A 26,615-nucleotide genomic window follows, 5' to 3' on the forward strand; every position below is an offset into this window, starting at 1 on the left:
TGACACTGAAATGCACTTGTTTTTACTGGAACATGTACATATGACTAGAGAAAATGTCAAGATTCACAGTGCAGCAAGTTCAAGCCAGTGGTTGATGTGGGCTCACCCAACACTTTATGCTGTGTTGAGCATAAGCAAAAAGTGAATGACAGTTGAACAGATGGATGAAGATGACTGATACAAATCCTCATATGTATTAATATACCTATGTACTTTTTATTTATTTTTATTACACAATGTGGTTAGAGAGCTACAGCTGTCCCTAAGCCAGACGTGCATCCATTTTTTAACTATTAGACACACTGTGCACCTGACTGTGAGTAGAGGGGAATTCAGGACTTAAGGCACAGATGGCAACATCTGAGTATGAATTAATAAACCTAGGGGGAGGAAGGGCCACAATCACCTGAAAATAATCTAGATTCAAAATGATTAATTCTTAGATCCAATCAGGTCGATCTGATCCTACCAGAGTATCACTTTTTACTCTGAGACATTAACTATGGTAGTGCCCATGTAACCAAGAGGGGAAAGCCTATGTAGAACACCTCCAAGAGATCCTGTGAATCTAGCTTTTCTCTTCCAAATAAAACACACAAAAGAAGATGGGAGGTTGCCCTTCCACACAGAATCAAAGATATAATATTTTATGCTCAGCGACTGTGACTCTGTTTGAAACATGTTCTGTGGTGAAAAAGGTGCGGTTAATTGCAGTAGGTCACCAAACTCTGTACATGACGGAAGGCATATACCTAAACATCTAACCTCATTGAATTATATTAGCCGCTCACTGGTTCAGAGTGGTGGCATAGGAAAGGCAGAAGCATGAGTGCAGAGCTGTCTATCTCTGAGCTTTTCCACTTCAAAATTGTACCTGATGCTACACACCTCAATAGACAGTTTAAGAATTTCAGGAAAGCTCCTCTGACTTTTTATCGAAAGTGTTGGCACTCAGATCTTGTTGCTTAAACGTTGACCAAGCTATGTGTGCTAATTCCAGTGGGCCTTCACAGCAACTTGATTCATCTGCAGAAGGGCAGGGAGAGAAAAGAGTGCCCTGCCAGTACAGCCTAGACTGGAAGCTGACAACGCCAATTTGATAATGGGACATTCAGAAAGGTCTAGCTATAATGAGACTCCCAAAGTGAAAAGGAGTCACTTAGTAAATGCTTAATACTCAGAGTTCAGGATCAAGGGGGATAAAGGATTGGATTGAATCTAAAGCCTATTAAAGTCATTAGGTTTTGACATCAACAATCTTTTGAATTACAGATCAATAGCAAATTGATGTTTTCTTTTGAAATTGACAAAAAAGCATCCTCCATTCAGAGGCGGGAATTTCTTGAATAAATAACATCCTTTCCATTGCAAAGACTAGCTTGTGACCCTGAAAAGAGACTAAATCTCATCTAGTCTCTACTAAACTCAACTTATATACCTGTAAACACATGGTGATTCTAATGGAGCAGCTTCACAGACTTGTTAAACCTCTCAACTACATTTAACACAGTCATCACCTAATCATATAGACCAGGCGCCCTCCAGAGCATGAGTATTAATGATCAGGTCTTTAATTGGATAGCCTTATTCCTGGCAAACTGAGACTGATGTCTCTTAACCTCAGTACACCTACTCCCACACCATTGACATTTGATTGAGCTCAACTATTTCCTCACTTTTCTTGAATATCCTTTAGTTTTACATGTTTTACCCATGCAGAGGACATGCAGAACAGCGTTAAGGTCCAAAACATCAGAGACTATATAAGTTCAATGCTTTCACCTTGATTCATCTTCGCCGTCAATCACCATAAACTCAATACTGACAAAACAGAAATCATGAATTTTTCAAGTGAGTTAAAGCCGCAGCAAGCCTTGTTCCTATCACCTATACTAAGAGGACAGATTTTTAAACTGGTAGCATCAAAAATACTCCTAAGCAAATATTAACTACAGCAAAGATAACCAGCCAGGTTTCTTCCTGCATTTAATACCCAGGGATCACATAGATCTATCCCTCTAGAGGTTTCATTGACTTCGCAGTTTGACATCAGATCACATTTAAAACACTGTGCATAATGCCCTAAGCACTCTAAGTAACCAGACACAGATTATCCAGTACAAGATACACACCTAAAACCTTTACCTAGAATGTACTTGCTTCTACTGGAGTTTAGATAATAATAACTTGTTCTGTCTCTCTTTTTTGTTAGTTCTTATGCCTGGTGTTTACCAACTTGCCATGCCAGACTATTGACTGCATATTGTTGAGTAATAATCAGATGATGGTTCACAAACTTATTCAGCTGTCTGAATGTCAAGCTATTTATTTTTCTATGTATGTCCAATCAATCCATATACGTTTGCAAACTGTTATTGTGCACCAAAAGCAGATTGCTGGAATTCAAACGCACTCTCAATTATATTGCTCTTTCTGTTTTCACTGAACTCTTTTCTGTGTTGCTATTATAAAACCACATTTGAATCCATTTAAATCATTGCTGTCCATCCTGAGAGGTTCTAATATTCAAATGCTCTGATGGTAAAAGATGCACTCACATCCTCGAAAGTCATGGCATTAACATAGTGGCTACAAACATTTGTAGAACCTATTGGGGGCAGGTTTATCATTCTTTCATGCAGCTCAATGCAGCAAGCCACCTTGCTGCTCTGCGCTGTGTGAAAGGGTAAGGGCAGGAATGCACAGTATTTACCATTATACAACCCATTCCTGTCATTTTCTAAAGCTGGGGTAGTTTTGGCTGCTTAGAACAAATGCAGGCACCCTTGCATCATGTTGCAGGGGTGCATGAATTGTAGGAAGGAATGCTTTTCTGCAGGAAGTAACACCCTTCCAGCACAAAAAAATGAGAGGCGTGTTCCTCTTTATATGTGTGTTGCATGTAGCACACATAGAAAGAGGGAAAATCAAGGAGAAATAAAGATAAATCCCCTTACGCTTCACCTGGGGAGGAGTAGCTTTTCGATGCATTCGCAGGGCTACCACTAATGGTCAATCCGGAAATGCATTGAAATATGGGTGGACAAGTGGGAACGTCCACCCTCCACCCAAGGAATGCCTCCTTGCCGTGAAGTAACGCAAGGCAGCCATTTGCGCTGCCTTGCATATTCTCGATTTATCAAGCCATGCAGGGTCACACAAGGCGGCCTTGTATGGCTTGATAAATATCACTTAGGTTTTGGGTCGCCCTCGCGCCCCATTGCGCAGCTCAAAATCTTGCTAAATCCGCCCCTTAGATTGTAAACAAAAATCCCTTTAATGCTATTAACTGCCAAAATTATTATTTATTGTGGGGGTGGAGTTAATTAAAACTCATGCAATCTACTCTATGTCTAATCTTACCCAATCCAATATATTTCTCTAGCTTCTTTTTTTCCGAAATAGTTCGGATTGGATAGAAACACAGTATTAATATGATTGAAATTCCTTTACCATTGCCTTCTATTTTATCACTGTTTCTTGCTCTTCCAGATTGAGTGTTGTGTAATATTCTACATGCAAAGAGCATATTTATTTATTCTTGCTCCCCATCACTGCATTGTGTGCCTGATTCACAAAGGTAACTTGCACTTCTGTGTAGGTTTACACTTTTTAGAAAGTTTACTACTTTCATTATTATCAAACTAGCCTTATGTAGTAACTTATGCTTTTGTAGTAACTTACACCTTTGTAGTAAGTCCAGCACTACACATGCCCAACTAGTGGTACTGTAACTAAGCCTGGGCATGAAATTCCGCTCCGCTCGTGGAGTTTGCAGGGTTTTTCCCACTCTGCACTACATTAAGTTGGCGAGCATGAGCGAGGAAAATCTTACTCCAGACCACCTCCCGGCGATATTTCTCAATGCGGGCGGTCGCCAATGACCGCTACTGCTCGCATAGAGAAACCTTCTGTTGGTTTGTGGAAGCTGCCGTTTGAGTAGAACATCTACTTGAGCAGCTGAAAAAAGCAGCGCCCTCTTGCGATAGTCATAATGCCATTCACACTGATTTTCAAGCACGGGATAAACACCCTGTCCTAAAAAATACGTGTGAAAGGAGTGACCTAATGCACTCTGCTGCTTGCAGAACTCTGTGTAGTATGGCAGAGTTTTTTGGTTACAAGGAATTCCACCTAGGCTTAACTGTAACCCCTTCTGATTGAAATTAGTGGCAGTATGGACTTAAAAAATCCTTAGGAAACAATGTTCTAATAAATTACATTCTTTAAAATAGTTACACATTTTTATAAATAGTTACACATTTTTATAAATAGTTACACATTTTTATAAATAGTTACACATATAAATTGGTGTTAATCAAATATAAAAAGAGTACATATTTATTATTTAATCATATTTAGTCAATTTAATTATAAAACAGTTTATAATCAAATAATAAATATGTAGGTCGGGAGGGAAAACATGGCGGCCGGCTAGTTGCGGGTCGCGAGTGCACGGAGGTGGTGGTGCTTTAAAGTTGGGAACAAGGAGCTGTCTCTAGACCAGGAAACTGCGAAATATTGCGGAAAAGAAAAAAAAAAGATTGTGGAATTGGGCTGAGCTGAGCAGAACGCTTACCCGGTGCACGAAGGAGATCTCGTTTTGGTTCCCGGCGTTTCTTTCTCCCCCGCGTCTACCCGAGCGGCAGTAACGCATGGAGACGCATACCGCGGTGCCTGTAGGAGAGGACGGCAGCGAACCCCTGGAGGCGGGGTTAGTAGTTAGCAGAAGCGCTGCGGAAGAGAAGGGAGAGTCGAGTCTAGAGGTGAGCCTCGTAGCAGGAGTTGGAGTAGAAGCCGCTGTCGGCTGGACAAGGGCAGCCCAGGAGATAGGAAGGGGGAGAAGGGCGGCGGCAAAAATTATACTGAGAGCCGGGGGCGGACGTGGTAAAGGGCTTGAATATACACAGGATCTGAATGCTAAAGCAGGGAACAACAAACAGGCGTCTTTAAGCGAAGATATTTGCGTAAGCACTACGACGAAGACGAAGACGAAGACGAAGACGAGGGTGGACTCAGGAAAAACAGCATACACATTACGAAGTGCAGGTCTAGCTGTTACAAGCAAAGCAGAGCTGGGAGATATACAAAAGCAGCCTGAAAAGCCTAAAGAAAGGAAGGTGCAGATTCGAGGCAGATCACTAAAGCGCCATAACACAGCTTTAAATAAAAAAGAAAAGCTTAAAGTACTCCCTTCTCCTTCTCTTAACGCTTACTTTAAAACAATTCCAAAAACGCTAATTTTGCGACCAAACACTGATAAGGAAGGTTTTGAGCAGGACCAGATACTTCCATTAAGTCCTAATAGATATCAGGTTTTAGGGGAAGAATTGGGAAGTCTCAGTCAGGAAGAAGGGGAGGGAGAGGAGAATATGGCCGACGGAGGCGAGGAAGACAAAGCTATAAAAAGTTTATCTAGCAGTGAAAATATGGAGTCTTCTGGAGTGGTTGTGAGGAGCAAAGAGGCCATGGAAGGGGCACAGGAGTCCTCAATACAAGAAAATAGTAAGCACCCTGGGGATAATACAGGGCTGTCTGAACAAGAAGAGGTTAATCTAGATAACCCAGATAACTCAGAAAACTCAGATACATATATAGTTACCCTTTTGAGGAAACTAGATAGGGACATGAAGGAAGGATTCCATCTTGTCAGAGCTAATCAAGCAAGTATCCAGGCTTCCTGTAACAGTTTGGAGGCCAAGTTTAGTGAGTTAAATCAGAGAACAGAGGCTCTGGAGTCAGAGGCAAAGAAACTTCGCGAAGAGGTAGTCGCTAATCAGGTTGCCAATCAAAAAGAGATTGAGGACATTAAATTCTTAGGTAGAGCACAGGATGAAAGGATGGAGCGTCTAGAAAATATGCAGAGGCGCAATAATTTAAAAATCTTGAAGTTACCCGAAAAAAGTGAGGGGGCAGATATAAAAAGGTATGTGGCGCATATTTTGAGTACAGAGTTAGACTTAGAGGTAGATGAAGAGATCATTTTTGCCGATATACAGAGGGTACATCGAGATCCTTTTAGGTTAAATGCAAACAGGACTAAACCAAGAAAAATTTTAATTAATTTCTTAACATACAACTTAAAAGAGAGTATCCTGTCAGCAGCCTTGAAAAAGAAATCTCTAACAGTCAATGGAGCAAAAGTAGAGATTAGATCAGATCTGTCTCCCGTAACGGCAAATAGGCAGTGGGAAATGGGAAAGAGAATAGAACCTCTAAGAAATCTGGGTGCTACAGTTCAGCTCAAATTTCCGGCTTTTCTTAAAGTCATGTGGCATAATAAGATGCACTCTTTTCGGTTTGTTGAGGATGTGGATGATTTTATTGAAAGATGTACAGAGTTGTCAAGAGAGGCATCTATTATAAATCAGGGATTGTAATGGCTAACCTTTTTGCAATAGCCAAGAGACAGACGAACATATAAAGATATTTTTGGTTCTAGAGAAGCACCACCACCTTTGCACTCACAAGGCCTATGGCCATAGATAGACAGGAAGGGTTTTCCAGAGGGAGAGGGGATGGGGGAATGGAGGGCAAAGAAAGGGGGTGGGGAGGGAAATGGGAAGGGAAAAAAAATAAAAAAATAATCCTCATAGGTCAAGAAGCCACAAGCGAGGTAAAGATCAGTTGGTTCTTTAAGGAGAATGATGGGAGCTAATAAAAAAGAACTAAAAATTTTTTCCTGGAATGTCAATGGGCTAAGGGTGAAATCCAGGAGAAGGATTATTTTTAAATACTTAGAAGACTCACTGGCTCATATAATTATTTTGCAAGAGACTCATTTAAATGAAGAGGAAAGCAAGGATATGTTTGGTAGACAGAAATGGATAGCGTATAAGTATTATACACCTCAGACTATGGTGACTAAAGGGGTTGCAATCCTAGTTAGGGTGGGAGTGCAGTTCTCTTTTGGAGCTATGGCGGCAGATCCTGGAGGGAGGTGGCTCATAGTACAAGCCATGGTGGCTGGGAGAAATCTTGTGTTGGTTGGGTATTATGGACCAAATATCGATGATTTGGTCCCTTTGGATAAATTAGCATCAGAATTATTAAGTTTTTCTGGAGATATAGTTATGGCAGGAGATTTCAATACGGTTATGAATAAAGATCTGGATCGTTCAGGAAAAAGAGCACAGAGAAATGTTAAGATGTCTAACAGAGTAAAAGAGCTATTAACACAGTATGGAATGTGCGACATTTGGCGTATTAAATCGGGCCAGAAGGTGGGTTACACATATTACAATCAAAAATATAGACACAGGTCTAGGATAGACTATGTCTTGTTAGATTTGAGGATGGTGGAGTATGTTACAAATATTAATCATGTAGGGGTACACCTATCAGACCATTCAGCTATCCATCTGCACTTGACATTTGGCCAAAAAGTTTGTGAACCTGTTTGGAGATTGGATCGCACGATTCTGTTAGATCAAGAAGCTATAGAGATTATAGAAGGGGAATTGGATGCTTTTCTGAATGCAAATATAGACTCCGCCAAGCTAGATGTGGTATGGGACACATGTAAGGCATTTTTGAGGGGGAGGCTGGGAGCCTTAGGGGCGAAGAAGAGAAGGACATATTATAGTAGAATTTTCGACCTAGAAGAAGAGATCAGACAGAACGAGGCAAGGATTGTGGAAGAAGAAGAGCAGCAACTAAGAGACCAGGCTATTCTTGACATCTCAAAACTGAAGGTGGAATTAGCTACAGTTCTTGCAGCCAGAAACAAAGAAAAGTGGGACGCTAGTAGTTTGGCACATTTTAGCTATGGAGAAGGGTGTGGCAAACTTTTGGCATGGAAAGCAAAGAAAGATCGGGTTCGAAACTTTATTAAGGAAATTAGAGTAGATGGGTTAGATGGAGACACAGCTATTACAGACAGTGGAGAGATTTCAGAAGCTTTTTATGAGTACTTTTCCAGGATTTACAAGGAGGACTTAGTACCAGATCCACAAGTGATAACAGCATGGGTACAGTTAATAAATCCACTCCCAATTCAATATAAACAGATCCTAAATTCAGAGATCTCACTGATGGAAGTGGAAAAAGCTATTAAGAAGGGTAAGGGGGGTAAGGCTCCGGGACCAGACGGTCTCCCTTTAGAAGTTTATAAAACTCTGGTTGGTCTAATCGCTCCTTTTTTACAGCGAGTTTTTAACACCATCTTTAGAGGAGAAATAGCAATGCCAAAGTCCTGGAATGAGGCAGTAATAGTACTGGTCCCAAAACCCGGCAAGTCACCCAAATATTTAGACGCTTATAGGCCAATATCACTATTAAATAATGATTACAAACTGTTTACCAAAATCATGGCTGATAGATTGAGTCTAGTTATTCCCCTCTTAGTACATGATGACCAAAAGGGTTTTATGAAGGGTAGATATTTAAAAGAACTCACCTTCTCAGTGGTTGGCGCAATAGATATGGCGACAGCTTTTAATCTCCCTCTAGCTCTTATTGCCCTTGATGCCGCCAAGGCATTTGATCGTGTGAACTGGCTATATCTGAAGAAGCTTATTCAACATCTAGGATTGGGCCCAAGCTATACCAACACATTGTTATCACTGTACAGCTCCCCCACTTCTAAGGTGTTGGTAAATGGCATTTTGACACCCTCTTTCAGAGTAATGAGGGGTACCCGTCAGGGATGCCCGATTTCCCCTTTGTTATTTAATTTATATATAGAGCCGCTTGCTAGTAGGATTAGAGCCATGGATACAATAGCTCCCTTTAGGGCAGGCGAGTGGAACAAAAAGATCGGTCTCTATGCGGATGACATTATTATTTTTACTTCAAACTTGAAAGAATCTACGGGAAATATTTTTAAGCTTACTAAAGAATTTGGCAAAGCTTCAGGATATGAGATTAATGAAAGTAAAACAGAACTAATGGCATGGAATTTAAATACCGAAGGTTTTAAATGCAAGAAGGAGATGAGATATTTAGGAGTAAGAATAACACAGAACATAGCAGAATTAACAAAAATTAATTTTTCACGGGTGAAGAAAGAAATAGGGGAGACATTGCGAAGTTGGAGTCATCTACCTCTTACTCTGTTTGGTCGCACCAATTTGATTAAAATGGTGATTCTACCAAAGCTTACATTTTTGTTTGAAACAATTCCCTGGGACTTTGACAAGAAAGGGCTTAAGAGACTACAAAGCGACATTTGTTCTTTTATATGGGCTTCTAAAGGAGTTCGCTTATCCTGGAAAAAAATTAGAAGAAGATGGGACAAGGGCGGGTTATCAGCCCCAGATTTTTTGTTATACGACTGGGCTTTTCGTTTAAAAAATTTGAGAGAACTAATGGGAACACCAAAGGCTACAACCATCGGGTTTATGTTTCTGGCTATGTTGAGTTTGAGTAACCATAATGATGACGGATTTATGTATAAATTTTCAGATCCAAAATACTTCAAAAAGGTGAAATTGAAAACTCTACGGGAGGCAGCAGAGCTCTGGTATAAAATTAGGAAACTAGCAAAGCTTAGCTATTTTGGATATAGGTCGTCTATTTGGGACACACCAGGCCCACTGTTATGGGTAGAAGATGCATTGGCTGTCCCGTTAAAAACGGCAGGTTTAAAAACTTGGGGAGACCTATTCCCTGAGGGAACGTTGATTGGTTGGATACAAGCTGCACAGGTGTGGGGTCAAGGACTATCTAAGTTTAAATATATGCAGATACAAAGTTGGGCAAAAAAGACGGATATTGCTGTAGGTCTCCAAAATGACTTTGAAGATAAGATTTTTTCTTCACAAACATTCAAGAAAGAAGTTGCGATGTGGTACTGGGCAATGGTGGAAATGGAAGATGGCCCTTTTAAATTGCCGGAACAACTATGGAGAGATTGCTTGCCGGACATCGCCACAGAAAATCAATGGCAAGTAATGATGACTATATTATATAAAACAGTAAAATCTGCAAATTTAAGGAGAAATGTTCTGTTTACCATCCATAGAGCCTATTGGACTCCTCGCAGACTATCGAAGTTTAAGGCCGGAGGACGGGTTGAATGCCCAAAATGTGGAAATATAAATGTGGATGACTTGCACATGTTTGTGGAATGCCTAAACATCAGGGAATTTTGGGAGACGGTAAGCAACTGTCTATCACAATCAATTGGCCATATGATAGAGGTAAGCCATGAACTAATTATTACCGGGAGACTTGATCTATATGACAACAGAATGAATGATAAAGTAAAGTTAGTTTTTTATGGGGTTCTGCTAGCTCGTAGAGAAATTTGTAAAGTATGGGTAGAAGCTAAGTCACCGACACTCATAGATTGGTTAAAAAGCATGAGACACTTTGCGACATTAGATTCTAAAGGCCAGGTAAACAGGAAACACAGATTTTGGTTACTTTTTTTGGAGCACTTTGGATAAAAGGTAGACCTTTGTTTGGGTATAGGGTAAGAGAACAACACATAATGGAAAAATTCCTATGATTAAGGCCTCAGCCTATCTCGCAGGCCGGTGGAATAGGTCCGTCCTTCGTGAAGGCGGAGTTAAAGATCGGGTTGCGGCCTTCGGTCTGGTTGGGTCACTATCCATACAGGGTGGCATAGAAGACTGTGGCCCAGTCCGGGCTGGAGAGCTGCATATACTCGAACTCCACAGCCAGCATATTGAGATAAAAAAGCCCAGGGCGGAGACTACCGAACATGGGTGGCGTAAAGGCTAATGAGGATTAAAAAAAAATAAAAAAAAAAAAATATAAAAAAATAATAAATATGTACTATTTTTATATTTTTAACATTAATTTATATATATGTATATGCTTAACTATTTTCAAGAATATTTAATAAATATTTTCAAATTCTTAGGAAACGATTGTTGTGTTTCTTGTGATGTTCTTGTGATGATTTATGTATTTTTGATGATTTTTGTATCGTTTTGAATACTTTGTGTACTGTTTTTTGAGGTTGATATAATGGAGAACAATTATAAAAGAAATTAAAAAAGAAATCAAGAATTGTTCTAACCAGGAATAAACATGTGTATATGACTTGTTTGAGATGCCATAAAATAAGATGGGACTATGTACCATACAATAGGAATATTTTGACGTATCCTATGATTAATTTGAGTGTATTTATCCCTCTATATCACTTGTCATGTAGTGCCATATTTGCTTGCCCAGATGGTGGAGGGTTATTGGGCAAACCCCATTGTTGTTGTGTAGCACATTGTTAAAATAAGTTTTTGGTGGCAAACTCTGAATTGGAGCATTTCATCTGTACTATGCTTCTGGTAAAATTTCCATCTAATTCCATCTAGTTTTTAAATGTATGTTGGTATTGATATTTGACAAATCTAGCTGAAGAGAGGGAGAGCTCTGTACATAAAAAGAGAGGAATATGTTACAAAAGGGAAATGAAGGAGCAATTTATAATCATATGCTATAGTCAGTAAAGTATGATGAATTGCTAAACAATGACTTGAATAAGATGTGCAAGAAAAATAATTTTCATTCCAGACTGCCATCATTGGATTATTTCCATTCACATAGTCAACCCCATGCTTTTGTCCAGCCCAATAATAGGACAGTCTGTGTTGTGCTCTTGAGTAAAGTAATATAGCCCTAGAGCCGTCCATAGCAAGCTCTAATGGCCATTAAAGGCCCGCTCCAGCATTAAAGGCCCGAGCCGAAGGCCCTTTAAGGGCCAGTAGAGCCTGCTACAGAGGACTCAAAGGCTATTAGAAGATTCCACCCCTAGGGGCAGAATGTTCTAAATTTTAGAACAAAAGCCTTACAGAGCCTAAGAGGGGGTGAAATCTCCTCAGACCCTGTGAGGCCTTTGTTAACAGCAACTGCCGTGAACAAACATTGGAATGTTGATTCTTCAGGCTTCTATCAGAAGCCCAGAGCACTCCATTGTCTTCGATGGAGCTCTCAAAATTCCAATGTTGTAATATCATCATGTTGTGACGGGTGGATTAAGCATCAATTCATCACTGTATGCTATTGAACAAAAAGAGAGGAATGGGGGAGTTTACCACACCTGGCTAGCTGTGGTTTTGATAAAAATATTGAATTATGATTCTATGAAAAGAGAGGAACAAATGCTTAGCATCTATTGCACCCTTGCAAGAGCCATGTTCCACCCTTAGATTATAATAAAAATCCCTTTTAATGATATTAACTGCCAAAATGATTATTTATTGTGGGGGTGGAGTTAATTAAAACTCATGCAATCTACTCAATGTCTAATCTTACCCAATCCAATATATTTCTCTAGCTTCTTTTTTTCCGAAATAGTTCGGAATGGATAGAAACACAGTATTAAGATGATTGAAATTCCTTTACAATTGCCTTCCATTTTATCACTGTTTCTTGCTCTTCCAGGTTGAGTGTCGTGTGATAATTCTACATGCAAGAGTATATTTATTTATTCTTGCTCCCCATCACTGCATTGTGTGCCTGATTCACAAAGGTAACTTGCACTTTTGTGTAGGTTTACACTTTTGAGAAAGTTTACTACTTTTCATTATTATCAATCTAGCCTTATGTAGTAACTTATGCTTTTGTAGTAACTTACACTTTTTAGTAAGTCCAGCACTACACATGCCCAACTAGTGGTACTGTAACTAAGCCTGGGCATGAAATTCCGCTCCGCTCGTGGAGTTTGCAGGGTTTTTCCCACTCTGCACTACGTTAAGTTGGCGAGCATGAGCGAGGAAAATCTTACTCCAGACCACCTCCCGGCGAGATTTCTCAATGCGGGCGGTCGCCAATGGCCGCTACTGCTCGCATAGAGAAACCTTTTGTTGGGTTGAGGAAGCTTCTGTTTGAGTAGAACATCTACTTAAGCAGCCGAAAAAAGCAGCGTCCTCTTGCGTTAGTCATGATGCCATTCACGCTGCTTTTCAAGCACGGGATAAACACCCTGTCCTAAAAAATATATGCTAAAGGAGTGACCTAATGCACTCTGCTGCTTGCAGAACTCTATGTAGTATGGCAGAGTTTTTTGGTTACATGGAATTCCGCCTAGGCTTAACTGTAACCCCTTCTCATAGAAATTAGTAGCAGTATGGACTTAAAAAAATCCTTAGGAAACAATGTTCAAATAAATTACATTCTTTAAAATAGTTACACATTTTTATAAATAGTTACACATTTTTATACATATAAATTGGTGTTAATCAAATATAAAAATAGTACATATTTATAATTTAATTATATTTAGTCAATTTAATTATAAAACAGTTTATAATTAAATAATAAATATGTACTATTTTTATATTTTTAACATTAATTTATATATATGTATATACTTTTCCATTTTCAATTATTCCATCTTGGGCGACCTGAACTTACATTTCGACGCACCCTCTAACCTGGCGGTCCGTAGCATCACCGCTGACTTAGAGGCCTTTCAGCTTGTTCAACTGGTTTCGCAGCCTACCCACATAGGGGGTCATATTCTTGACCCCTTTTTTACCAACTTGCCGGGGACTAATATTACATCTATTTCTCCGGTAACATGGACTGACCATTTTCTGGTGACCATTCTGTGTCCCATCCCGGCAGCTCCTTCCACCCCGTCGGTGAGATGTGTTCCAAGGAGGTTGTGGAATCAACTTAAGCTAGAGGATTTGCACCACCTTCTAGCGGAAGATCCGTTGGGTCCACTGGAAGATGTTGAGGACGGGTATGACCGCTTCTGCTCCTGGACTACCAGGGCTATCGACACTCTGATTCCCATTACATCAAGTAAGACCAGCACTAGAGAGTCGAGCCCCTGGTACGACAATGCCCTGCGTGCCTTGAAGAGGGCCTGTAGACGGGCAGAAAGAGCTTGGCGAAAGACATATGGAGCCGATTTAAAAGCTGCATATGCCGCATCTACCAAGACTTACCATCGGGCAATCTGCCGAGCTCGGGCAGCATATTATGCTGCAGAGTTTCGTTGCAGCCCAAACCCGTCGAAGACCATCTTCAAGGCCGTGAAGGATCTGGTAGCGAAGCGAACTTCCTCTGTAGTGGTGAGTTCTATCTCCCACTGTGAATCCCTGGCTGCTTATTTTCTGGGGAAAGTCCAAACAATCTATCGGGCATTCCCTAACACAGGGATTGACTTGGGAAGTTCTAATGTGACACCACACTCTACCACCCTGCTCTCCTTTCCCCCTCTTCCCTTAGATGGGTTTGACAAACTCGCTTTGCGAGTTAAATCTGGCTCTCTATCCGATCCAGTTAGGCCCGCTCTGTTTAGAGAGCAGCCCTTTATGGGGCGCACTGCGGTGTGTTCCCTTGTCAACCTTTCTTTGGAGACAGGGGTGGTTCCAACTAAGTGGAAGCAGGCGGTGGTGTCCCCCATCCTCAATACGGCCACCCATACAGGCTATGCCGCATGGGTGGCCGTTCCTTTGGTGTAAAGGCGGCATCAGCCTGGAATTCCCTCCCGGTGGAACTGCGCCTGTTAGAAGATCTTATGGCTTTTAGGAAAGCCTTGAAAACATTCCTGTTTTAGTTTTCTTCCCCTAGTATGTGCTATGTATGTAGAGTGGTCCTTTTTGGTTCTTTTAGCTGTGTTATGTTTCTCATGCTATTTCCTTGTCAATGCGCCAGGACTCTCCTTAGCTGGAGTAGCTGCGCGCATAATAAAAACCTATAACATAACATAACATAACATAACATAACTTTACAGCGCCAGGATACCTGCAAGGTGACAGCTGCGCTTTATAAATGTTTTAAATAAATAAATAAATAAATATTTTCAAGAATATTTAATAAATATTTTCAAATTCTTACAAAGAAGACTGGACAATGTTGTTGAAAATGTTTCAGTAACTGCTGTGAACAAACATTGGAATGTTGATGCTTCGGGCTTCTATCAGAAGCCCAGAGCACTCCACTGTCTTCGATGGAGCGATTGAAATTCCAATGTTCTAATATCATCATGTTGTGACGGGTGGATTAAGCATCAATTCATCACTGTATGCTATTGAACTAAAAGAGAGGAATGGGGGAGTTTACCAAACCTGGCTAGCTGTGGTTTTGATAAAGATATTGAATTATGATTCTATGAAAAAAGAGGAAAAAATGCTTAACATCTATTGTACCCTTGCAAGAGCCATGTTCCACCGGTGAAAGGTCCTCTAGTATAAGCGACAACAATCACATTATGAAGGTTCAGAGGAGTCACTGTAATGTAGCACTCAGCTCCAATATGAAATGACTACTGGTAAGTTCCTAGTAAAGTGTACAGTGTGTGCCAGGTCCTGTAAATCAAATGCTGTTAGTGGGCTTGCAGCACTCTTTGTGCCACTTACATGAGTAGCCTGGTAAATGTATCTCAGACCTACCACTGTAGTGTCTCCGAGCACATTTGTAAACTGCCATGATGTCCTGGCCAGTGCACCCACTTGCCAAGCCCAAACCTTCCCTTTCCTTACACGTAAGGCATCCCTAAAGTAGGCCCAAGGTACCCCCATTGGCAGGGTGCAGTGTATGTGGAAGGTAGGATATGTACTAGTGTGTTTGACATGTCTTGATAGTGAAATACTGTGTATTTCCTTTTTCACTGTTGAAAGGCTATCTGTCCCATAATCTTATCATCGGAGTTGCACTGTAACCTTTTTACATGTGTAACTTGCAATCGGGACAAGATAGAAAAATGAAGTTTAGACTCTCTGAATTCAGAATGTATTAACACTCCTTTTGGTGAAAGTGTTTTTTAATTCCTGTGTTTGAAAATGCCACTTTTAGAAATCAGCTGGTGAGAACTCATGGAAACAACGTTGAAGACAGGACCGTTACGAAATATAATGGAAACGTGGCATACACCGATTGAATATTGGTTAAAATCTTATAAAAACTAAACAAACAAAGAGCTGTAAAAGCAATATCGGCAGCTTAGCCACTTGAATATCATACGGCCATAAAAATCGTGCTACACAGACATCGAATATTTGAATGTAGCCCTTTAATTAATTGCTCCTCAATCTTCAAGAACAAACAAGAAGATAGAGCAGAGCACATCCAGTCACAGCCCTGAGGAGAACCCTGTGAATAGGATTGGGGGAAAAAACGCATCAGTATTTTTTACCTCCTGAATTAGGATCCGCTTAGGGAAACATATATTTTTTTAAACGTTATAACCCTATTGATTTGAATATTAGTTCCCAGTAGTTAGCAGCACTTTAACAGATTCATCTTTGATAAAAAACAAATTATGATAAATGCTGCTGCACTTCACAAATTGAGGACTGGTTTGGTTTTGTAATTTATTCCATCAATCTATTAGTTATATATATTGTGAAATGTTATGTTTTGATGTCTCTCTGCATTTTATATTCATTGATATTTATCATTTAAGCAGTATTGTTATAACTATTTACCAAGTTTTTATGTAAACATAGAAACAATAGACAGAGTTTTCCTTTTCTCTGACACAAAAGAGGATGCTAAATGTTCTAAAAAAAAGTATAGATTCATGGTCAACAAATACAAAGACCAATATAATTAGTAATTGGTCTGAGTCTGTTTAGGTAGAGAACAGCATTAAGAGTGACAGCTAGATCAAATTATTTTTCTCAATTTTATAGACCCAATCTAGCTGCCAACCCAGGGCCCACCCTCTCTAACACGGTTGACTTTTAGAAAGTGGGCATTTTCTTACTTCACCATTCTGTGTGCCTCTTGCTGCTTGTGTATTCAGCGCCTGGTGTGTGAGTGACAGGAGCTGAGATTTGCATTCTCTCTAGACAGTCACTGGGGTGGTTGAGGTGTGCCCTGCCTTGCCTGGGTGACTCCTCACAGGGCTGAATAGACCTGGTCTGCATTTAGAGTGGTGGAAGGAGTTGTGATTGCACCTGAATAGGCTGTGTCTCCTTTTGCACAATGCTGTCTCCACCACCTGTGGTCATGATGCACCAGTGAGGGCAGAACTGGTTTGGACCAGAGACCCTTGCCACAAAGAGGACAAAGACATTTTGGGGTATAGGTATTACATCTAAAACCCCTGGGTTTTAGATTACTTCTAGAAACAAGAGGGCCCTGCCAAGGAGAATAGGTGGAGAGTTGTAAAGAGGAGTACTGCCCCTTTGCTGGGTGCTATGTCTGGTTGGCCTACAGTTGCTACTTTTGTCTGTGGTACAGGAAAAGGACAGAATTTTTGGCCATGCTGTGGCATCCTGCTAGTGAGGATATTCTCCATGGGTCTGTGTGTGCTGGCCTCCTGTTGTGGAAGACTCAAGGACATCAAGGTTTTCCTTCTGTGTACTTTGGCTTTAAGTGGAAAGATTCTAGTGCCTGCACCATGTTGTATGAACTACCGGTCCTCAGGCCTCATTTTGCCAAGTCTTTGTGCTTTTCAACTTGTTTGGCACAAGTGGAGAGAGCCCCGGCACTTGAATGCTGAGTTGAACCAGCTTGGGGCTTTCACACGGCCTTTATGGCCAGACAGCTGTGTGTCCGTTTTCCTGCTGCCCCTCTCGTCGTCCCTAAGGAGCAGAAGCATCTGCAAAGAAGGGTGCTGTGATGACAGAGGAAAGGCCCGACTCTGGGAGCTCCAGGGAGCTTCCTGGAACCCGCTTCCCCCCTCCCTCTCCCTGCCAGCTGAGTCCGCGATCGGGAGGGAGGGCCAGAGAGGAGCTCTCCGGCCCGATCAGGTCAGGGAGGACTGCATCCAGGCAGAAGTCCCTGAGAGCTTGGCACACTGCTCTTCGACCGAGGAAGAGTGAGGCTGGGAACCAGCCGCAGCAACCGGGACTAGATGAGAGAAGTGGGCTTCCCAGAGGCAACACCCAGCTACGCCCACGGAAGCCACCGGGAATTTGCAGCCCCAGCCACACTGGACTGGCGTGCCTCCCGTGAAAATAGAGAAGTCTTTTGGAGCTGTGCGGGGTCCACCGCACCAGAAGGGAGCTGCTTGAGACCTTGAAGATCTGTTAAGGAGGGGCGTTACCCCTTCTACGTACGGCTGCCGAGAGGTAAGGATTTTTGACGGTCACATCCTACCTGTTAAAGGTACCCTTTCCACTACACTACAGCAGGCGGCCCGATAGGAGGAGAGCTCTGGCCATGATACAAGTAAGGGGGCATTCTCTTCTTAGTTCAGTCACATATTTGAGTTTGACAGATGCCCTGCTGTCTGAGAGGCTGCCCCGGCCATTGCCCAGGCGGAGGATACTGAGGGAAGTCTCCCCACCAATGGTGGGAAGAAGGTGTTTTCCTCCCTGACCAAGCTACTTCATCTGATGTCCAGATGTACTGGTCTATCCCTGGATGGTCCATATGCACCGTTATGGTGTCCTGCATAATTTTTTCATTATGCTTTTATGACATATACAACCTACACTGATTTACACTGATTTGCATTATTGCCCTCAGTGTGATGCCTGTTGAATGACATAATGTTTTCCAGGGGATTTATGACCAGTGCAACTTGCAAGTATTCTACTGCACTGCACTACATTTGAAATTATGACCATTGCCTTATGTGCGTATGGTTTAATCTGATGCAAAGTGATTTATGATCTATGCCTTACTATGACAAGTGCCAAGTGGCGCAGTAATCCCTCTAACGGTGGTCTTATGTGGTTTATGTACATCTATTTGACAAGCGCCTAGAGGCGCAGTGATGTATGTTATGTGGCCTAATGTGTTTATGTATATATAATACAAAGGGTATTTTTGATATAACCTTGTGTGGAGTTTTTTTTGTGTTGTGCCTAGTATGTCACTGGTGTGTGTGTGTGTTGCGCATACGCTTTACACATTGCCCCTGGGATAAGCCTGACTGCTCTGCCAAGCTACCAAGGGGGTGAGCAGGGTTAATATTGGGTGTCTAACTCCCTTACCCTGATTAGAGTGGTGGATTCTGCCTGGCTTAGGTGTATACCCTAGCCAATCAGAACCCCAATTTCAAACAGGTATTAACAATATATTGAAAGAGATCCAATGGATAGTACATACTCATCGTGTTCTGGCACACCAGAGAAGGTGGGTCTGTGTAGTAGGAGTCGCTCTGCTTCCGTCCACTGTCATCTAGAATGTTAAGGGGATCATGAATGTCATTGTACGAAGGCAGTGACCGGATACTGCTCACACTGCTAATGACTGAAACATGCTGATCTATCAGAGACCCAAGCCGGTGAGGTTCTTGATAGTTGACACTGTTTCCATAGTACCCTGTAAAACAAAATGAGTAGTAAAAAAAGATGCCAAGAAAAACAACACATTGTCAACAGTCGGCATTTTTACCTACGCCCCCACATATGTTCATTGCTTTATTTTGCTAAGCAAACAAAGATAGGCTGATTGTGCTAAAAGAAGGGCCAAGGGTTAGAAGAGTTTGCCTGGTAAAATATTTACTTTTCGACTGTCAGACCAGCGATGTTACTTTTCAGTAAGCTTGAAAAGCCAGGCTGGATGAACACACCAAGAAGTCTAAATAGCCAAGCGAAGTACACTGCGAACAGGACATGGGTTTTGGCAACAGTAACACCATGTCACATACCATGCTTTGAACACTCTAGGCGATTCCATGTTGTAAGCATGCTCTCACTGATTGACAAGAACCACTGGGCCCAACTGATAAAGAAAGCCAGAAATGTATGGGCTGAGTCCTCTCCCTGGATATAATTTTCGAACTTTCTGAGATTCAAAAATCTATCTAAAAATACATTAAAAAAGCTGCCCCAGGTGAGGTTTTTCAGGTATACTTCTGGGAAGAAAATTTGGAATTCTTATCAGGATATTTTTCCAGCTGTGCGAAAGAGAAAAGTATTTTTCCTGTTGAGCAAGCCCTTTCCCTACACACCACACCAAATCTGTGGGTGATCCATTCCCTTTTTCAGCCTGGAAAAGGATTGACATCAGATCTTGGTTGGAGTAAAAATGAAACTATTTCCAAGGTGAAAAGAGGAATTTGTGAATGCTGACAAACATCCATGTTTGTTGACTTTCACAAACTTACAAGGTTAGTCATGCAGTTGAAACACTCATTTGCCCACTTGAATGGGATTTACTGGTACAGAGAACTCCCCACTCATGCCTACCATATCTCAAGAATTTGTGTGCGCAAAAATTTCCTTTTTAAAAGACTGATAAACCCAACCTGCACGGAACACATTTTGGACAGTTCTTCATCTTCCTAACCCTTCCCTCCACTTTGCAGTCAGGCAAACTTGTCTAAGTATGAATGAACCTGAAGTGTGTCTTAACTTTTGATTAAAAGCATCTAACTGCCTCCTTTCCCTCTTAAGCACAGTGGGCCCGGTTTACAAAGATAAAGTTAGACCAAAAGTCTAACTGAGTCCAAAATTCTAACTTTACTACTTTTCAGTATTAACAAAGGTACGTTACTACGAGTAAAGTTAGACTTTTGGGTTAAGTTAGACTTTTAGTCTAACATTAACTTTGTGAATACCGAAAAGTAGTGAGTTAGACTTTTGATCTAAGTTAGACTATTGGTCTAACATTACCTTTGTGAATACCGAAAAGTAGTAAGTTAGACTTGTGATCTAAGTTCGACTTTTGGTCTAACATTACCTATGTGAATACCGAAAAGTAGTAAATTAGACTTCTGGTCTAATTTAGACTTTTGGTCTAACTTTACTTTTGTGAATCAGGCCCTGTGAAGGTAAACATGTTTGCTACTTTAGGATATAGTTTATTTTAATTGTTTCTCTCTTCATCTTTATCTTTGAAGGTAATTGTATTTATCTTGTAGGTAACAATATCACTTCCACGTATGATATTCAGCACCTTGTTAGGTTTGACACTGCGGTAAATAAGCCTTTATTATCAATGTTTGCAACATTGTGTGGTATTGGGAAGTCATATGTGTGATTGTGTGCATGAATAAACCTGTTTATAAGCAAGTGTCAGTGTGTGCATGTGTGCAAGTGCACATTTTGGTGGGAGAAGGGGCATTAGAGGAAAGGTGAAGGAAATGTGATTGCATCACTTCTCACTTTAAAAGGGTAATGTTTGTTTTGATGCTGCACCGGGTTAGGAAGGAATACTTAAATGAGGGCACTGCATTTCTCTCTGCTGTAACTCATATGACATAACTGGTTATAATTACAGGGCCTCTGACACCACTACTTCAGTACACTTCTGGACCAATGAAGACTCTACCAGGAAGAAGAACTGCTGGGCTGCTGAAGAACTGCCACTCTGATGGACTGCTGCACTGCTGAAGTCCTACCTTGCTGTGCTCTCTTCATGCCTGGTGTTCCCCTGCCTGGGTGGGAAGGACTAGCCCAGAATCACTTAAGCCCAGATTGACTCCAAGGGCTTGATGGCTTGCCTCCTGATTGAACTCTCAGGGACATTAAAGACTTCTAACTTGCTGAATCTACATCATTACTCTGCCATCTGGAAGATTGTCCTGCCAAGCGCTGCCACCTCCGTCCTGAACCCTTGGAAGTGAGGCCTAAGGCGCTTTTTGAGTCAACCCACGCATCTGAATCAAAACCGGAAAATCTTCATCATTCCATGGACCGGAACCAGCGCATCTTCGCATTTGTGTGGAGCCATCCGGCACATTGTCTTTGGAACTAAAGCATCGCCCTTGGAATTGGTGCATCCTCTGCTACAAGAGCAGAACTAATGTATTGCCTTTGGAACCAGCGCATCACCGTTGGAACCGATGCATCGCTGCCTTTGCGTAGGGAAAATCAACAAATTTCCCTCTACCGCAAGATCGACTCTAACACATAGCTTTGACTGAACTGCACATCTTTGTCGACGCAACCAGGATCAAGTTACTTTTGTTCAGTGGGCCTATGTGGGTCCCTGTATCTAGCCCACACTCCACTGTAGTTGGTCTGAACTTTTGAGTTTGTCCCAGTCCAGTGCCCAGACATCCCCAATATGACCTTATTGCTTCTAAGCACTATTTTATAAAGTATTCCTTAAAAATCCATATCTCGTCTTGGATTTTTGTCATTTTGATCTTCTTTTATTTAACTTAGTTCTAATTTTCTAACCTGATGTGGATTAATTTTGGGTGGTGTTTTCGCTGTTTTACTGCTTGAAGTGTTGCACAAATACTTTAAACATTTCCTCTTAGGATAAGCCTGACTGCTTTGTGCAAAGCTACCAGAGGGTGAGCATAGGTTAATTTAGGGTGTGTTTGTGACTTACCCTGACTAGGACTGTGGTTCCTGCTTCGACAGCTTGCATGCCTCTCCCAAGCAGGAACCCAATTTCTAACAGTATCTATCAAAACTCTAAAGACTTTCTGTAAAGGTTCCAAAGTACCAAGGTTCTTCTTCAGGAGTCTACCCCCACCACTGGTTGAGCCTGATGACGGTCACATGTTAGTACCTTTGCAGGAAACTTATAGTATTCTGGAGTAAAATAAAAGTCTGAGTAAATAGATTCAGGGCTCAAGCAAAAAGGCAAGTTTTTAGATGACAATTTATGGGCATTGAGGTGTAACCCGAGTCCAGCCCATGTGAAATGAAATGCAAGACTAGGTTAGAGCTGGTGATGGAAAGTAGCAGGCAAGAAGCCTTGTGGTGGGTTAAGAACATTGGGTCCTGGAAGAAGGTACTGAAGGTTGGGAATAGGTGATACTTCTTAAACAGAGCTCAACACCACATTAAGGGTTGTGGACATCAGACTCATTTTGTGAGCTAAAAGTGAACAGAGGATTATTTAATTTCACAAGGCAGTGTAGAGCTTATGGTATGTCCAGAGGTTCAAGTCAAAACTATGGCATCCCCTCTGGGGTCTCTCTTAATTGGAAATACAGTCCTACTCTGTCCATTGCCACGGCTGGGAAACTAGTGGCTAAAGCAAAGAGGTGCAGGCTACCGAATGACCTAGAAATTGGGGAAGACCATTGGCTTCATAATCCTGATGCTGAAGTCCATGGGTATTTGGAGAGGAACCATCTACTCCTTCTCCTTGGTGACCCTCTAAGATCCTTCAAGATTAGAGGTTGTGAAGCTTGAATGGATTGTCTGAAGTTACTATAGGGATGACTCCTCCTGCAATAGGTTGACCTGTCCTGTGACCTGAATGGGTGCACTGAGCGTGGAGTCATAGTGGATCAAGGTCTACTATCTCTGTCCTGGGTTAAGCACTTATATTGATGGTGGAAGCTCACCAAGTTTTGTGAATCCTTAATGTGAGTTGACCTTTTTACATGTGTCAATGACATTGAGGCCTACTGGCCCATCTTGGGCAAATGTTAGGCTATTATGTGAAACCAAGAACTACGTGCTGACATCCAGTGTGTCTGTCAAGTATGAATGCCTATATAGTGTGCATGAAAAGCCTATCTGTTAGTAGGATTCGGTGGATATATGCATCTGAGTACTGCAGAAAGTGCAATCCATTGTCCCTGGTTTGAAATGCCACAATATTGAGGATGTTGACAGACTTATAAGACACTGTCTTGCACTCATTCCTGAGGGTGGAAATCCAGAAACTGGTGTGAGCAGGATGAAGATGGGCTACCTTTTGAAATTTCAGGAGTCTTTGTTAGCAAGGGATATCTAAATAGTTCTTCCTGAACATTGCCATTTGAGGCAAAGTAAAGGAGAGTAGTGGGACTGAAGTTTATTTTGTACAAAGTTAGGAAATGTCCAAGTTAGCTTGCCCTTTTGTCTGCCCCTGAAGGCTGATGACAGCCAGCTGCAGAAACCTTCAATGTGCATTATCATGGGTGCTCCCGCCTGGAGACAGCCCTAGTGCTACTTATTGTTAGAAGAATCACAAAGGCTGTGTCTGAAGATCAGCCTGAGAGGGACCTTTAAAGAGAACCATGCCAAAGTGGTTCTGACGTTTGAGACAATGGATCCATGTACCCCATCTAGAACGTGTTTATAAATTTGATATCTGAACCACCCCATTTTGCTGTAGTTCCATGTTCTTTATGACCAAGGAAGGGAGTGCTCCAGAGAGTACTGGAAGGACTGCTGTGTGACCAAAGGCTGTGTCTGTCTGAGAGCAAGCTTCCCGTGATAAGGGGACATTACATAAAGGGGCACATGCATCATTGTAAATACCGGTTGCAAAGGAGCAGATTCGCACCCATTGCGACCGGTATTTTTGCATTTAGGATTCATCTACCCAAATGCCATCTCGCAATATAGGTAATTGCAAATTTTGCAATTAGCTAAATTGCAAATGCATGATGCTCTTTAAAATTCGATTTTGCAATTTCGGATCGCAAATTACCATCAATTTAAAGTTGATGGTAATTTGCGAAAATTTAGAAAAATGCACAAAAGTGCATTTTTCAAAGTGCCACGTTGCACACACACATGCCCGTGGGCATGTATGTGCTCCACATGTGATCACATGCAAATTTCAGGGGTGTATCAGGGTGGCAATTTCACCCATGAAATTGAATGCGCAATTTGCGAGTACTGATTTAGTACTCACAAATTTGCGCATGCATTTCCCATTCATTCCTATGGGCCTGTAGGCCCATAGGAATGAATGGGAAGCTATTCCTTAATTGTGAATCTCAATTTGCAGTTCGCAATTAAGGAATATGTAGGAATCGCTAATATTTTAGCAAAACCTACATGCATAGGCAATTGCAATTCCTATGAGGCATGTGCCCCCAAGTCTCCAATTTCTTTTGGAAGAACTGAAGATCTGTCTAGAGCCTTCTGGTCCAGGCCAGCACTCTCCCCAGCAGCTCTGGCTCACAGCTGGACCTCTCCAGATCTGTCCTCGAGCAGGGTTCGAGCCGGCAGCCTGCCCCTGCGCCTCAGGTTTTCCTTGCCTGTGTTTTCCCCCACTGTTTCCTGGTCAATTTTCTTCCCGCCTCTGCTGCCCCTGCGGCCACGCCCACCAACTCAGCCCCGCGCCTGCCTCCCTACCTCTGCTCCCCCTCTCCCCTACTTAATGGCGACCGCTGCGGGGGAGCACGTGTGAAGCTTTGACCTCTGGTCCAGGCCAGCACTCTCCCCAGCAGCTCCCCCTCACAGCCGGACCTCCCCAGAGCCCGTCTTCGAGCCGGGTTCAAGCCGGCAGCCCGCCCCTGCGCCTCAGGTTCTCCTTGCCTGCCATTCCGTTTCCACTTAATTAAACTTCACATTGTTTCTTCTGTCTTCTTTGACTCATTTTGGCTGATTGTACTTATTGTTTGCTGTACTACTGTGTATTGTTTGCTGTACTACTGTGTTTTTTCCTGTTGTTTCCTGGTCAATTTCCTTCCTGCCGCTGCTGCCCCTGCGACCCCGCCCACCAACTCAGCGCCGTGCCCGCCTCCCTACCTCTGCTCCCACCCCCGTCCCCAACTTAATGGTGATCGCTGCACGGTTCAGTACCGGATGCGCGACGAAGGCGCGCCAACGCAAGCCTGATCTCCTAGACCCCCCCCGCTATGACTCAACCACCTTCCACACACTCAATCCCAGAAGGCAAGCCGACTGCGCAAGATCCTCGCCGAACACCACCCATGGACAATGCTCGTGCAGAACCTGCCACTGATCCTTCACCACCGAAAAAGCTCCCACAACCGTCAATGTGCGCTCCCTGCATCGATATGCCTTAGAAATCTGGGATCGACACCCTCTCGCCCGACGTCGCCTTCTTCACCGTAAGTAAAAGTTTATTTGTTGATTAATTAAAATCATTACAAACAGCAAAGTGCATATCCGAAACAAAATCTGATTAAAAATATACAGAAACAGTGTGTTTTTACATCCAAGATGAGATCCACAGCTAAGCCCTAACATGATTTGTTCAACTTTAAATAAACAGTTTACTAATAAACAATTAGCAGCAAAAGTTAAAGTGCATTGTGCTAGCGAAAAAAAAAATTGCAAGGAAACTTTTTAAATTGATAATGGTACATGAAATACAACACACCAATTAGCAGCAGAAATTAAAGTGCCTTGTACTAGCAGCAAAAATCACAGATTGACTTTTTAGATTGGTAAGAGTACATAATATACAACACACCAACAAAAATTAAAATGCCTTGTGCTCGCAGCTTAGAATCATCAGGTAAACTTTTAACTTACATTTTTTTTACATAAAATGCCATCCGCCATTATGGAATTACATTAAAAACAGTACTATACATGGGGTACACTCCATCAAATAGCAGCAGGAATTAAAGTGCCTTATGCTAGCAGCTAGAGTTATCAAAGAAACTTTCAAATAAAAAGTATACATAAGATACAATCCACTATTATGGAGTAAGCATAGATACAGGATGGTACATTTTTAATAATACATTTTAGACAAACTTAAAATGGCCCTCTCCCTAACAACATTTAAAATCAGTATATCATTATCAAATTTTAGATAATTTTCATATCAGAAATTTCTTCACTTAAAATATCTACTTTACAGAATTTCTTTTTAGCTATAAAATAAAACTTAACAAATTGGTAAATAAGACGTACAATAATTGCAGTCCTACAAGTTCTTACTCCCAATTCATTAAAAATAGGCTTTAAGATGGTCTTCCGCTCTTCTAGCAATTTTGGGCATAGGGTTACTATATGCTGTAAGGTTCCATAACACAGCCCACATAGCCTGCAAAGGTTGGAAGGCCACTTTTTCTCCCATTTTGCAATTCCGTCTTTAGTTGGATATCTCCCAAACCTTAATAACATAAATTTATTCTTAATCAAAGGTTTTAAATGAAAAAACAAATAAGGTTGGGGAGCCTG

The 26,615-nt window shown here is 41.7% G+C and overlaps 1 protein-coding gene across 1 annotated transcript in view; it reads right to left on the bottom strand.

Moving 5' to 3' along the window:
- RFX6 (regulatory factor X6) overlaps positions 1–26,615 on the bottom strand; it is a 424,100-nt gene that overhangs the window by 6,850 nt on the left and 390,635 nt on the right. Inside the window, exon 18 of the mRNA XM_078646873.1 lies at positions 18,931–19,146. Coding sequence (XP_078502999.1) covers positions 18,931–19,146 — 216 coding nt within the window. The remainder of the gene's footprint in view (positions 1–18,930; positions 19,147–26,615) is intronic.

The sequence above is a fragment of the Lissotriton helveticus genome, chromosome 6 (genome assembly GCF_964261635.1).
Source record: "Lissotriton helveticus chromosome 6, aLisHel1.1, whole genome shotgun sequence".
In the NCBI taxonomy this organism is placed as follows: Eukaryota; Metazoa; Chordata; class Amphibia; order Caudata; family Salamandridae; genus Lissotriton; species Lissotriton helveticus.